This window comes from Salvia hispanica, chromosome 6, assembly GCF_023119035.1.
Source record: "Salvia hispanica cultivar TCC Black 2014 chromosome 6, UniMelb_Shisp_WGS_1.0, whole genome shotgun sequence".
In the NCBI taxonomy this organism is placed as follows: domain Eukaryota; kingdom Viridiplantae; phylum Streptophyta; class Magnoliopsida; order Lamiales; family Lamiaceae; genus Salvia; species Salvia hispanica.
This window is the reverse complement of record NC_062970.1, coordinates 27,098,101-27,113,198: the sequence shown is the minus strand read 5'-3', so window position 1 is coordinate 27,113,198 and position 15,098 is coordinate 27,098,101. Positions and strand designations below refer to the sequence as shown.

Genomic DNA, 15,098 nt, shown 5'->3' with positions numbered 1-15,098 from the left:
ATTGGTGTGTGAACACGCGTACATTTGCTTTCTTTTTTTTTTTTGTGTGGATTTTAATTCATTTAAATTTTAATGATACGTTGTTTATTTTTATACTGAATAAAGTTTTAATTATGATTGTTAACATTCTATCACAATAAAAAAAATTTGCCCCACTCAAATGTTTGCTTTTTTGTTCCGCACAAGATGTCCACTCTCTATATTTGGAAATAAACTCATATTTCCTCTCTCCTCATTAATACTGCCTTTGTCCCAGCCTAAGCGAGACGCCGAGACGGTCTCTACTGCATTATTATGTCTCTTATTACTTTATATCCACTTTAACAAAGTACTATAATTTTTTTATATCATGTGTACGAATGTAACTTCTCGCTTAGGCAGGGGTGGATGGAGTAATATTCAACTACCGATCACTCTGTACTTAATTAATTCATATAACTCCTCCTAAAATTCTATGTCACTAAAGAATGTGGACATCTTGACTGAGACAGATGGATTAATATTAGAGTTCATAAAGTTTGAAGATAATTGAAATAAATGTACTAGATGGCGTTGAAGATGCTCATGTGGAGAGTGTCGAGCCATCCAATGAAGCTGAAAAGCAAATGACAAGAATGAGCCCACCAATGCAATGAATGAGAAACGTCGAGGACCACTCCCATGGATCAATGACGGACCCAGAAAATTGTAATTGTGGGGTCGGATAAAGAATTAGTATCAGTAATATATATAGTATTTAAATTATTATTATAAAAAATATATGCATTACAATTTGAAATTTACTTTTGTTTTAGTATTATTTAGGGTAGTAGTTGATTTCTATGAGAGTATTTATATCTTAAATATTTAAAATTTCAATTTATTTTTAATTTGTGATACCGTGTACTTATTTTATTGTTTTATTGTTCTAATCATGCTTTTGTTTATGTTATTTTACAAATATTATTATTGATTTTAACTACAACTAAAAATTAAATTAATCTATTTACCATACTAACTAATACTAGTTTTTAAAAATAATTTGCACGGAATCTACTAAAGCTAAATCAATTGCATATAAATTAAACTAGTTATTATACTTAAATATATTAATTAGTTAGTGTATAACATAAATGAAATAAAAAAATGAACAGTAGTATTGAAATTCCATGGTTACTAACGCAAAACAACGGCTTCTCTCTTCTCTCACATTTCTCTTTTCCCTGCGTCTGCAACTCTTTCTCATCAAGCTCAGTTCTTGAATTTAAATTTCTTCTCAAGTTAGATTCTTTTTCTTCATTTTTACAAAAATATTTTCTCTTATTTCTCTCCTTTCCTTTTTATTTTTTTCTAAATTTTTAGTTACTATCTTCCTCATTTCCCTGAAGTAGAAATGAAGCTGTCTTTCATGGGGTCGGGAGGCGGAGTTGCCCTCAGTTGGCCGCCGATTATTGAGCTTCAAGCCAGCACTCATGGACCTGCGGTGGGGTCGGGCGACCCCGCGCGACCCCGCTAGGTCCGTCATTGCCATGGATGTCGTTGGAAGCTAATGATCAATTGGAAATAAGACGTCGTTAATACTATTTTGGGATCAATAATCATCATGTGGTTTGTTTGAAACTTATTCGTGTTAGCAGGGTATTAAAGGAAATACAAGTAGTTATTCTTGTTAGAAGGGTATTAATGGAAATGTCTGTCCCAGATATAGAACTAACCTGAAAATTTAATAAAAACATAGTAATAACCAAGGAATATGATTGAATTAGAGGTCAGACACATGCTATATAGCTAGTTGACCATTTTTTGCATTTTAATTGCCACTATCTCTTTATTAAATTATGCAAATAATTGTCTTAGCAGTTAGCAGGTGGACCCAGTACCACCTGCCATTCTTTTTTCGTTCAATAAATATCTCATTTGACTATATTTTTAAAATTTTATTAAATTCTCTATATACTGTTGCACATCAACTTGGAGTTCTATTATGGTATTAATGCGGGTTCAAGTTGATGATAGACTTGCTTATTCATGTGATGGAAGTCCGTTGTCATTCGTCCCATACGTGCAAAGGCGCGTTAAATTTTCCAAATCTTGAATGACTCATTTCTAATATTACCTTTGTCCAACAAAAATAGACATAATTATGTATGACACGTTCTAATATGCAATTGGTAATTTAAGAGACATTTGGAAAAGTAAGATAGAAGTAGTACTAGTTGATTAAACGGTCCACGTTATTAGCAATATTTAAATATTTATATTTTTTCACATTTAGAAATTAGTCTAATTTTGACACTGCTCAAAATGGTAAAACTGATCTACTTTCTCTATTCATAAAAAATAATCTAATTTTGTCATTTTGGTGGCGAAAAAATTAGTTTTATTTCTAAAAATATAAAGTTTTCCTATCATATTTTACCTATTTCTTCTCTTATTTTTTTCTTTCTCACTGACTTTACAAAAATTTTCATTAAAACTCAATTATTTTCGCCCAGGAGTGAAATTCATGCGAGTCAAAGTAATATTCTTTCTCCATCTCTTTTCATCAAAGTCAGTGGATTGGCTCATTTACATTTACATACCCAAACACAAAACTAAGAGAGAGGGAGAGAAGCAAAAATGGCAGAAGCGGCGGTGACATTCCTGCTGGAGAACGTGCAGAAGCTGCTGGTGGACCACATAAACCTGATATCGGGAGCGGAGGCGGAGCTGCGGCAGCTGCAGAACGAGCTGGAGCTGATGAAGGCCTTCCTGATGGAATCGGCGAACAAGAGAGAGAAAGGGGAAGTGTTCCGACAGCACGAGAGGCAAATCCGAGAAGTGGTGTACAAAGCCGAGGACACTCTCGACGCCTGCCTCACCCAGGCCGCCGCCGACAAATCCAAGCCCTTCGCCTTCAAGCGCTACGACCTCGCCAAGAAGGTCAAGGCCCTCCGCGAGCAAGACGTCCAGCCCATCTTCGACCGCGCCCGCATCGGCTTCTCCACCCTCCCCATCGCCGATCCCTCCACCTCCGGCCCCCAAAAGCCCAGGACTGATGACAAAAAGGTCCTTTTTACCCTTCTACTCCTATTTTCCACTCTTACACTTTGTCTTCAACATACAGCATACATTTATAAATTTATGAACTGATTCAACTTCATTTGTTGCATTTATTAATCAGAATATATTTCTAGATCACTAATTTCAAGTGTCCCAATAAATATGAAATATTTGGTTATGCTCGGAGGGGCAGAGTTGCAAGCTCACTACTGTCGTATAGTTGCAACATCTTTCAGCCACAAGTGTGAGGGCGGGCCACTGCGTACCTTAATTGAGCATCCCTCACAATACTGTCGGACAGGGATGTGGGGGAACCTTGGGGGTTGGGGTTTCAAAAGAATGAAACATTTGTTTATGCAATGTTGTTTTGCGAGTTAATGAATAGAGATAAATAAAGTAAGAAAGGGGAAAAAGTAGAATTGATGGTGTTTCCATTTTAAGAAACATTTCATTTTTAATGATACAATTCAAAAAGGAAAGAGTTTTATTTTTAATGGGACAGAGAGAGTAGAGTAAATGTCAATTTTGATCCAAAACATATTACCAAAATACGAATTTGGCCTAAAACATTCACTTTTTGGAAAATGGGTCCATAACAAATAGAAATGTCGCCGAGGTAGTCCTTTTTTACGGTTCCGTATGAAAACTAACGGTCAAAACTAATTGCACGGTGGCACGACCATTAGTTTTTTGACAGAACCGTAAAAAAAAGGCCACTCCGGCAAGAATTTCATTTGTTATGGACTTGTTTTTCAAAAAGTGAATGTTTTTTTATCAAATTCGTATTTTGGTCATATGTTCAGGACTAAAATTGACCTTTATTATGACATGAATCATAGTTTGTAGTTGATAAATCATGGAGTTTATATGTGAAAGGAAGAGCTATATAGAGATTTGCAAAGTTAGCACTTCCATTTCATTCTAATGGAACAAGTAGTACATATTATCTAGGATTTTTAACATTATCATCTCTATATGCATAGGTTCCTTTGTTGAGAGAAGACAATGTTGTGGGTTTCGATGGTGAGGCTGAAACTGTTATAAATAAACTCACAGAAGAATCAGCGGAGCTTGAAGTTATTTCCATCGTTGGCATGCCTGGCCTTGGAAAGACGACTCTGGCATGGAAGATTTACCGCGATCCAAAAATCCAGTACGAGTTCCCTACTCTTATATGGGTGTATGTTTCTCAAGACTACAACATAAAAGAGGTGTTCCTCAACATTCTCAAGAAGTTCACTCAGCTAGACATGTCCCACTGTGACGAAAATGAGTTGGCCAGGAAAGTCCGATCCTATCTTGAGAAACCGAAATTCTTGCTATTCATGGATGACGTCTGGACTGATGAAGCCTGGAATCATATTAGACCTGCCTTGCCAAAGTCTAATAAGTCCGGAAGAGTCCTGATAACGAGCCGCGATGAGAAGGTGGCTTGGCACGCCAGCAAACGAGAACCTCACAGGTTGCGTTTCCTGGAGCCCCCGGAAAGCTGGGAGCTTCTCCAGCTAGAAGTATTTTCACGGGTCGACAAATGTCCTAAAAATGTGGAGATATATGGAAAAGATATAGCCAAGCAGTGTGGAGGAGTGCCTCTGGCAATTGTGGTAATAGGAGGAATTCTGGTTGAGAAATTCTCGAGCAGTGATATGAAACTGGAATGGGAAAAGGTATCAACGAGTGTAAGTTCGCATTTGAGCTATGACAAGCAGAAACGCACTGAAAACATTATCCTAATGAGTTACAACAAGTTGTCATATAACCTGAGAGACTGCTTTCTCTACCTTGGGATGTTTCCTGAAGATTCTGAGATCTCTGCTTGGAAGTTGATTCGTTTGTGGATTGCAGAAGGATTCATACAACAGGAGCCGAATAAGGGATTGGAGGAAGTGGCAGAGGAATATCTAGAGGAGCTCATAGCAAGAAATTTAGTCATGGTTGATAAAACTAAGGCTAAAGGAGATGTCAAAACATGTCGCGTTCATGACATGATCCGTGAGTTTTGCAAGGGCCAGGCTGCATTTGCGAAACAGAATCTGTTCCAAGAGGTGAAAAAAACAACAGAAGGAACGTTCTTTCCTTCTGTTGCTGATGTGCCAAATTATCGCAGGCTTTGCATTCATTCCTATGTTGTGGATTTCCTCCGCAAGAAGCCCAAGGGTCCGTTTGTGCGTTCTTTCGTGTGCTTCTCTAAAGAACCAATCATTTTTCAACCAGATTGCACTCCATTGATCCCTGAAGCCTTCAGTTTGCTCCGAGTTTTGGATGCGAATCCCATCAAATTTGCCAAATTTCCCTCTAAGATTACGCAACTGATTCATTTGAGGTACATTGCGTTGTCTGGTGATCATTTAAACAGTCTCCCCGAGGCTATCTTGAAGCTCTGGAATCTACAGACTATTAGGATTGACACATTGTCGCGTACATTTGAGATCAAAGCAGATATATGGAAGATGCTGCAGCTGAGGCATTTGAAAACGAAAGCAGCCATTGTTATTAGCAAGGAAGCAAAGGGTAAAGCCGGGGAGAATCTTCAAACACTCAGTAGGTTGTCGGCCGAGTGTTGCTGGGAAGAAGTTTTCAACAAGGCCTCAAACATAAAGAACTTGGGGATTCGAGGGAAACTAAGCACTCTTGTTAACACTAGGTGCTTGGCCGGGTTGGATCGTCTTCAAAAGCTAAAGCTAGTCTATGATGTATTTCCTGATGTAATATCTCAGACTCCATTGCGCGAACTTCCTTCTCGAGACAGATTCCCACCGAATCTAAGGATCTTGAAGTTGTCATGCACGTATCTCGACTGGAAGCATATGGCCACTTTGGGATCACTCCCTTCTCTTGAGGTCCTCAAACTGAAAGAAAATGCTTTCATGGGGAAGTTCTGGGATACTGTTGGTAACAGCTTTCCTTCTCTTGAAGTCTTGCACATTGCACGCACCGACTTACAGTTCTGGACTGCCTCGGTGGAACCTTCCCCTCCGTTTCCTAAACTCCAATGTCTTGTGCTTAAGAACTGCGAGAAACTTGAAGAAATCCCAGTTTTGCTGAAGAGGAGCCTCCAAGTTTTGGACATTGAACGTGTCCCGAAATCGTTCGTTCAATTTACCAGGCTTAAAATGGCGGAGGAGAGTCAACAGATCCCGGGTCAACAAAGAGGGAAAGCAGGTGCACTTAAGCTCATTATTGCTCCCGGAGATGGGCGTTAACCTGTTCGGTCGGACCCAAACTGCTCTTGTAAGTACCTCTTCTTGTTGTTGAGATTTTTCGACATTGCAATGTGAGTATCATAACTTGCTTTACCTTTGATTCCAACTGCTTTGGATTAATTGGAGTGATGGATCATTGAACTACATTTATATATGGAAGTCATTTTGGCACATTGTTTGCTCAGACTTTGTAAATCCTTTTTATTTATGTTGGCCTAATAGCACCCTTTTCAAAACTGTTGCATCCTTTTTGTTTCTGTTTTGAAGCTATAATAATTTTTATGCATCAATTGTACTTTCCACATATATCTGCATTAAGTTAAATCTTAAAGACTTCAAAATTTCACAAGACATTTATGAGTACAAATCATACTATATTACAATGTGGTCATCAATAACACTGAAGTTTTATATACTTCACAGTTACAGTAAATGTGCCCTATAGCTATTTTTGCACAAAAGCATTATGTATTACCACAGTCACAATTATAGAGTGAACTTCATAAATGGTATCCTAGATTACAGTTTGACAATTATCGGCCTATAACCAGACCTTGTAAGTTGTAACCACCCCATAAGACATTCTAGTTTGAACCGGGAGTGCCAGGCCAAAATCGTTGATACTAATCCGGTTCCGGTTAACCATGCATGTCTACTCTATCCCACAAATAACGAAAACACTTGTTCTTCAAATTAATGATAATTTTAAATACTTTCCATTTTTGATATAATTATTTTATCTTTTAATTACTTATTTAAATATTTATCACAAATTACCTACTATTATTTTGTTCACTCAGAACTTTACTACTCCCTCCGTCCCGTTTAAGATGACACGTTTTTCTTTTTAGTTTGTCTCAACTAAGATGACACATTTCCTTTTTTGGTAACTTAATCATTGTGTCCAATTAATACACTCAACCACTTTTTCTCACTCCTATTAAAATATCCATATTTCTTTATCTCTCTACTTTAATACTTACACACACCTTCTCTCTTTCCAATTACTTTAACCAATAATTCCTAAAATCCTGTGCCGGCTAAGCAATGTGTCATCTTAGCCGGGACGAAGGGAGTAATATTTATTAAAACTGGTGTCATAATTTAGCGTGCACTCGGGAAGTAGATCAGTATTTAATGATTTTCGATGCACTAGAACCGGCTATTGTTTAGTTTTTTAAAAGATCATAATAATATAATATCATAATCATGTATATTCTATTGTATTTACAATTATAAGATAGACTAATATATGTACATTCATCGAAAAGAAATAATTGTATCTATAATCATTGTGTCTATTACTTGTTCCCTGGACTATGAATTATGATACTATTTACTTTCTAAACCACCATTATTGAATACTAGTATCTATAATCAGCGGACCACCATTGTGCTTACGTTGCAAGAGGAACACGCTTGATGTATAACTGATTTCTGCATCCTTGCAAGTTCTTGTGTTCTAATGTATAATTATCATTTTCCCTCATACAATAAAATTAAAAATACACAAATGTTAAAAAAAAGGAAATTTTTTGTATTATCCAATGCAAAATCATCATGTATGTACAACACAAGAATGTTTTATATCCTAGCTAATTAACTACACTATACAACTCTTCAAACTATTGCTTTTAAAGGGAATCAATCAATCAATCAATCAATTAGAACAAACCACAAAATCGTACCATTTACAAGCAAAGACCAGATCAGTATCTAGGACACGACGCACGCCAAAGTGAAATAAACTGGAATGAGTCACAAACGAGCAGAGAATTTCAAGCAATCATCAATATCTTATCTCAGACTCCGCGTTGATTGTATTCAGCACGACCAGAAAACCGGAGAACCGACCCTACCTCCATGCTTTGATATCATAAGTATGTTTCATCTTTCACATCACGATTCCCATATGCTCCATTTTGCATGGGATAAAATGACATTTGCTCAAGGGAACTCACTAGAAATCACAAGGTCAAGAAAAAAATAAGTTAGGCTATATAAACTTATCATCTCACCAAATCCTTCAGATATAGCTTTGAGAATTGAGATTAAGCAAAAGCTTAAATAGAATGGGAAGTAGATAAAATAATTACCATTTCAGATGCATAAAAGATGGATCTAGCAAAACATAACAAGGGGTACATAAACGCCTGCCCAGTGGAACGATCATAGCTGGAGATCTTCAGTGTCCAGGAGCGGATGCCCTTCAAACATGAACAGAAATCCTGGAAGGTACCGTACTCAGACACAAGGTGAATGAGAAGAGAAGCTAGAAAGGCCACAAGAAGTCAATGTCATTCAGACATTGACACCTACCCCACCCACAGAAGAAATGAGAAAGATGGATTTTATTCAAACAAACCAAATAAAAGCCATATTGAAACTTCCAATAGAAGAAGGTGGAAAGTAATCAAGTGCTACAATCTAATTTGATAAGTATCATGTATGACATAATGCAGATCAGTCTCCAAATCCCAGTATATACTGCTCCATTATTCGAAAACCTTTTGAGTTTCACAAACAAGTACGAAATTACTCCTGGTGCACGATACCGTCAAGAAAACTCTATAGTTCAGCAAATAGTTCACATCTCAAGCACACAAGGGTACAGTTAAGTTTAGAGTGGAACAGAATAGCATCTCAAGACCAAAATTTTACAGAATGCTTTCTTACAGGGATCAAGATTGAATAATTAGTAAATTGTACCACAAGTGAATGCAATTCTTCTGTGCACATTTTGTCTTTGATGCCTAACTGTGTTTAAGTTAAAAAGTATGTTTTGCCATTTACGTGATTTGCTTCCAGTTAATGCATGTAACTGAGCAATATTATTCTTGTACCAAAGAAGGCCTCAGCATAGTCCATCTTGGAAAACTACCAATGAACTCCTTTTTCAAATTTTGCAGTTGTGGTGGGTCAGTTGTGTTGTTTTCAATACTTGGCTTTACCATCTATATTTAATTATACTAGACAAATTGAGTTTCAAATTAATATCACATCCCATATAGTAGTTAAGATCAGAATGAAAAAGGCTGAATGCTTCACTGTCACTCCTCATCTAGGATAAGCAAATGTTTCATATTTAGTGGGACGGAGGGAGAATTATATTCAGTTAAAGAGTAGAGAAGCAGTAACTAGTTAAGGTACCTCGTCAGATGGTAAGCTTTCAACCAGCAGGAGGTCAGATCACTCTCATGCTCTCCAAGTACAACAGATATATTGCATGGACACCCATACAATCCCAACTGAAAACAGACACTACCAGAAAAGCAGCAGGCATCACGTAACAAGACAGCAAATCTGAAAGTAACATATAAGAACTAAGAAGCCCTGGTTATAGAGAATCCTCATTCCTCTCCAAATCTCTAAGCCTGAGAGAAGTAACCCTTTCGGACTAAAATAGATTCAGAAGTTCAGAGATCAGACATTGCACAATGCACGTACTGCGTAGAAGTTCACTCACCCCCCCCCCCCCCCCCCAATCCCCATTAGAAGCGCAATTCAAGTTAATTTATGTACACAACCATCTTTTCATTAATTTCATTTGTGGAACTCAAGATCTAGCTCCCTTGTTATACTAACTAAATACGGTAGAGGTAGTTCTGTCCAGACTGGATTTCCACAGCTCAAATCCCAACAGTTTTTTTGGATCATAAACCATCACTTCAGCAGGTTTCTATGCCATCACCTGATCTCTTTGACGAGTCAGTATTACCAGGCACATCATCCTCCTCGGGTAAGGAATTCATCCTTCTACTGGGTTTCCTTCTTCGTCTATTTTTCTCCAACCAAACAGTTTTCCCCTTAATAAATCCTAAATTATCATCATCTTGTGAATCATCTAAAGACCTACCACTGCCAGGAAGGGCAATTTCCAACTCTCTACCATTGGTGTAAGTAGAATTCCCTTGACTATGAGAAGCTGACAAATCAGTTCCATTTTGCTTTGCATCACTTGCATCATCTTCCGAGGCAGCTATGTAGAACTTCTCGCTACTTCTTTCAGATGAACTCTCAATAACAGAATGATCAATATGAGACATTGAAGGGCCAACTCGAGCAGAATCATGGTCACTACAACTTGTATTACTATCAGATGATGCCACTGAGAATGATTCAGCAGACAGCTGTAGAAATTCTTCTTCTAAGTTGTGTCGTCGTTGTAAAATATCCTCTTGGTAATGAGGTGGAGATGCCGGGCAAGCAGAGGAAAAATGGGTCCCCATTATATTATTTATTGCCATTGTTGACGGAACAGACAAGTTTTCTGCACTCAAATTATCCCCTCTGGGCATTTCAAGGGAATTAACCCGCAAGTATACGGCATCTACAGGCATACCCCCTTCATTGTTTAAGTATCTCAGTTCTTCCTGACTCTCACTAAAATTCTTGAAAACAGATCTGTCCCCTCCACCATGCCCCATGAACAACCTTGAAGATGCTTCGCCAATTCGATCAAAATATTGTTGAGCACTGACAACTGATGTATCTGCAAAGGATGTCTCGGATCCCAGAATGATTGTGCTGCTCTCATCCCCAGAAAGCTGAAAAGAGTCAGAGATGTACCTTGAGGGCTCGGCATTGTCAATGTCAGCTTCCTCTGACTCACTCTTCACACACATCTCTTTGTTTCTATGTGATTTAGCACTCCTAAATCTACAGCCATCAACAACAGTTTCTGATGTTTGATTCATCCATTCTTGAAATTCCTCCAACCATATGGAAGAGCGATCCTTCTTCAAATTTTCAATTCTTTTAATCAAATCTTCAATTTCAGTTTCTTCTTCTATGTGCACAGTTTCTCCTTTGCTCTCAATATCATTATCACATGACACCGAATCTCGCTCAGCATTATATATCCTCTGTTCGTCATTCTCAATATATGCAAGACGTGAACGCCTCTGAAAATCAACACAACATAATAATTAGTTATTGTTACCAAATTTCACAGCTTGGTCAAAAGTTGATAATAATATATCATGGCATTAATAATTATACCATCTAGCACTTTCTTACCTTCTTTGTATGTGCACCTTCTTCTACATCAGCATCATAACGGATTGGTGAATAAAATCCAAAGCTTGCAGGCTGCTTCTGCCTGCCTGAAATTATTATTTTCCGCTTCCAATCCTCACAAGCAGATATTTTCTTCTCGTCCAGCTTAAGCTACAACAACATTCCAACATATCACATATTCAAGTGAACAGAAGTGCAAGAATAGTTGACATAAGTGCTCTAATAAATCAGAAAACAGTTTATTAGGTATGGATGAGAAAAAAGGATATTTTGTTCCCTGTGAGAAAAAAGGATATTTTTTGTAGACATTGTAAACAACTTACCAAGTATGGATGAGAAAAAAGGCTGAAAACTTTAGCTCGGAACCATCGGGCATAGCAAAGAGGATTCCCTTCTAACCACAACATCTGAAGAGATGGGATGCCAGCAAGAACCTCGATCTCAGAGAAGCTAGAAATAATATTGTATGAAACATCAAGCCCTTGAAGAGATTTGAGATTTTCAATGCCGTGCAATGAAGTTAAAGCATTGTTCCTCAGGACAAGCTTAACAATCTGACAGGAGACCTGCACAAATCATTAACAAGTAAAAATATAAAATAGAAAGAAACATAACTGAGGCTGGAGAGGTCTGGAGCTCCCCTTTTCAGGTAAAGTTACAAACAAAATAAGGAAAACAAAATATCCAACTGCAGCAGCACCGTGGCAGTCTCAACAGAGCCATAGACTAGAATCGTATGTACACTGTAGTGTTTGGACCCACTTGTTAGATATAATATAAAACTCTCTGTCAAACCATTTCTTTAAGAATTTAACATTTCTTCAAATGTAATTGCGTTAAGAAGCTGGGTTTCTATGTCTGTCCAATTAAGATGATAATTGATTTTGAAGTTCTATTTGAAAGGAGAAACTGGATTTGTTTACTTTACCGTATAAAGCATAATCTAATATGTAGACCTTTTCTTCAGAATTGAAGCTATATCATCTAAGGTGTACAGTTGAAGGTAGTTTTGTGCTTCGAATGTACTTTGATGATTGCCATAACCTTAGGTGAGCCTGGCTAAATGATTGTGTCCACAGTTTGAGAACTATTAATATCGGAAAGAAATTATGTCTTCAACTCAACACTACAAACATCTTCTCTGGCTCAGTTACAAGGCATCTGATGTCAGAAAATTACCTCACTTAATGATGCAATACTTCTTAGGTTATTAAATCCCAAATCCACATGCTTCAATTTGGTGCATTTCCTGAGATTATCCACCTTTGCAAACTTGTTCCTACTCAGATCAAGGGTTTCAACCAGAGGAAGAAGCTGCAAAGACTCGTCCATGAGAATCAAGTCATTACACGCACACGAAACAAAAGACAACCGGTTCCATTGGGGTGAATCCTTTATATCCGCAATTCTACTCGCAAATATGTGCCGCAATGCATCCTAAGAAAATTCCCATTAACAAAATACATAAGGTCAACATGATAATGGATTGAACATTATATCTAGCAGAAGTGATTAACACTTGTTGGTGTGCACTGCAGTGAGCTGAATTAAACAAGGACTTCATTGGAAGTTAAACTAAGACCTATCAAATGTCAACAGATTCTCCATGAATTCATAAATATCTAATTTTTTCCATAGTAACCTGCATATTAAATATACACCATTTTTCTCCAACATTCTTAATCTACAGCTTCATATTCCACAGCGAAACATGACCAACAGAAGAAAGAAAAAAAATATTTTTAAAGTCGATCTCGTACACCACACACAGTAAGCAAGTCTGTGATAATAAAACAAGAATCGAAGGTGATCAACGTGGCAATCTATACGAATATGAGGACTCACAGTTGAGTTATGGCATATCAGTTTCTCAAGCGTTAACCTCAGCTCAAGCAAGCCTTTCGCTGCAGAAGTGGACAAATCACATCCGCGGAGCTCCAAAACCTTCAGACTGCCGAACGGAAGTAGAAACAGAGGCGTCGGATCCCTGCGGAGCGGAGGAAGCAGAGAAACTAACTTTAACGACGGAAGGAGGCAAAGAATTCTCCGCAACTGCTCGAGCGCGCGGTGGTCGCCCAAATCCGACACATAGGCGCGCAAATAATCGACCGGAGCTCCGGACAACAAGCTCTCCAGCTCCCCAAACGCTTCCAGCCTCGATTGCACGTAGCGCAAACCCACTGGATTCAATTTCAGCACCAGAGTGCCTTCAATTAACTTCTCGGCCTGATTTTCGACGAATTTCACTAGTGATTCGAGATATCTGTCTCCGGTAACAACCGCCATGGTGTTTGACTAGGGTTAGAGGTTTAGGGTTGTTAAATTGGAAGTGGGAAAGGGGGTTTGGGCGGGATCGAGGGGATAGAGGAGAGAGCCATGGCGCTAGTGTGTGAAAATGTGGGGGTTCATGATTGATTGATTTTGGGGGTTGGGTGAGACGGGGTTAATCATTGGAGTTTAGAGTAGACTAATCAGATTACACGTGGCTGACAAGGGCATCTTTGCTGGATTAACGACATTTAATTAACCTTCAAATTTGGAAGATTTTAATGTGTTTATACGTCTGATTGGCTTTATTCAAATTTGGAATTATTTGGACAGCCGTATTGACTGCGTTTAGATTATTATTTTTATTGTTGTTTCCATTGTTTCCGTAGAGAAATTAACCTTATTATGTATTTACAGAAATTCGAAAAGGGTATTTTGTACAGTTGAGGTTAAATAAACGATTGTTATTCTTCGTTTATGAAAAATAGTTCGATGAGTAAATGACATTGGTTTTAGCAAAAAAAATGATAAAGTTGAATATAAAGTGCAAAATGGATTAATTGTGTTATGTATATTTTTCGACGTTTTAAAGGTATTTTCTTAATAAGTTTGAAAACTGAAAATGGATTAAATTGGTAGAATGGAAGGAATGAGTATATATTTTTAATTAATTTAAAGATACATTGATTGATAGGTCAATATCAAGCAACGTAGAATACATAAATTGATAAGTACTCCTATGTTTTACATGCGTGGGGCCCCAAATAATGTACCATGTAATATATAGGTAGGAACCCAAAGTTACAAATGTGAAATGTGTATACATAGTTTGACTATGGTTCTATTTGATTACTTTGATTATGAATATATAAGGCCAGTTGTTGTTGCCTTCTTTTCAATATGTTGTGATATCTTAAATTGACTCTATTAAAATTTAATTTTGAAACATTTTCTTTTAATTACATAAAATTTAGAGCGTGTTAATATTTAACCAAATCTAGAAAAATGATAGAACTGCAAAAATAGCATACTTTTGATAGCGAAAACTAATAACCGGCCAACAATTTTATTTCTGAAATATACTTCCTCCGTCCCACAATAATTGTCACACTCACACTTCCTATTTACTATATTTGGACATGAATAATAACCTAAAAAAATAGGAAATGGAAAAATTGACTCCCACCCACACACTCTCTCTCATTCCCAAAAGTCAAAAGGATCTCACATTCCACTATAACTTCCTTTATTACACGCTCAATTACTTTCTTAAAATCTATGCCCATAATATGAGTGATAATTATTGTGGGACGGGATAGAGTATATCCAAATTTTAGGCAAAGAGACAAATATGCTTTGAGAATTAAACTTGACAGTTACTTCCTAGTTCCTACCTATGGATGTTAGGTCGACAAATTTGTTAACAGTTAACCTAAACCTAATAAGAATTCAGATTCCCTTTTTTCAAACCAACTCATCAGATTTTTATTCAATTCTTTCATGATTATGCCTTCCTCTCAATATCTTGTGAATTTAGGTAAGGGACTATTAAGCAATCAAGTTTGGTGAGAAGATAGAGATAAACAA

The 15,098-nt window shown here is 37.3% G+C and overlaps 2 protein-coding genes across 4 annotated transcripts; one reads left to right on the top strand and one right to left on the bottom strand.

Moving 5' to 3' along the window:
* Nucleotides 1–2,539: 2,539 nt before the first annotated feature.
* Nucleotides 2,540–6,395, top strand: LOC125195941 (putative late blight resistance protein homolog R1A-10). The gene is made up of 2 exons (XM_048094236.1): nucleotides 2,540–3,027; nucleotides 4,005–6,395. The coding sequence occupies exons 1-2, from the start codon at nucleotides 2,599–2,601 to the stop codon at nucleotides 6,222–6,224; spliced, it is 2,649 nt and encodes an 882-aa protein (XP_047950193.1). The 5' UTR covers nucleotides 2,540–2,598; the 3' UTR covers nucleotides 6,225–6,395.
* Nucleotides 6,396–7,740: 1,345 nt separating this feature from the next.
* On the bottom strand, nucleotides 7,741–13,663 carry LOC125193995 (serine/threonine-protein kinase 11-interacting protein-like). Of its 3 annotated transcripts, none has more exons than XM_048091983.1 (7): nucleotides 13,089–13,663; nucleotides 12,423–12,680; nucleotides 11,567–11,809; nucleotides 11,244–11,393; nucleotides 9,375–11,128; nucleotides 8,321–8,539; nucleotides 7,741–8,184 (listed from the first exon to the last, which is right to left on the bottom strand). In XM_048091983.1, exons 1-5 carry the CDS (start codon nucleotides 13,527–13,529, stop codon nucleotides 9,893–9,895), a joined length of 2,328 nt encoding a protein of 775 aa, XP_047947940.1. In that variant the 5' UTR covers nucleotides 13,530–13,663; the 3' UTR covers nucleotides 7,741–8,184; nucleotides 8,321–8,539; nucleotides 9,375–9,892. The 3 variants fall into 3 exon arrangements, with proteins under 3 accessions (XP_047947940.1, XP_047947941.1, XP_047947942.1); XM_048091984.1 differs by having other exon boundaries at nucleotides 8,321–8,452; XM_048091985.1 differs by having other exon boundaries at nucleotides 12,423–12,557.
* Between the last annotated feature and the right edge of the window lie 1,435 nt (nucleotides 13,664–15,098).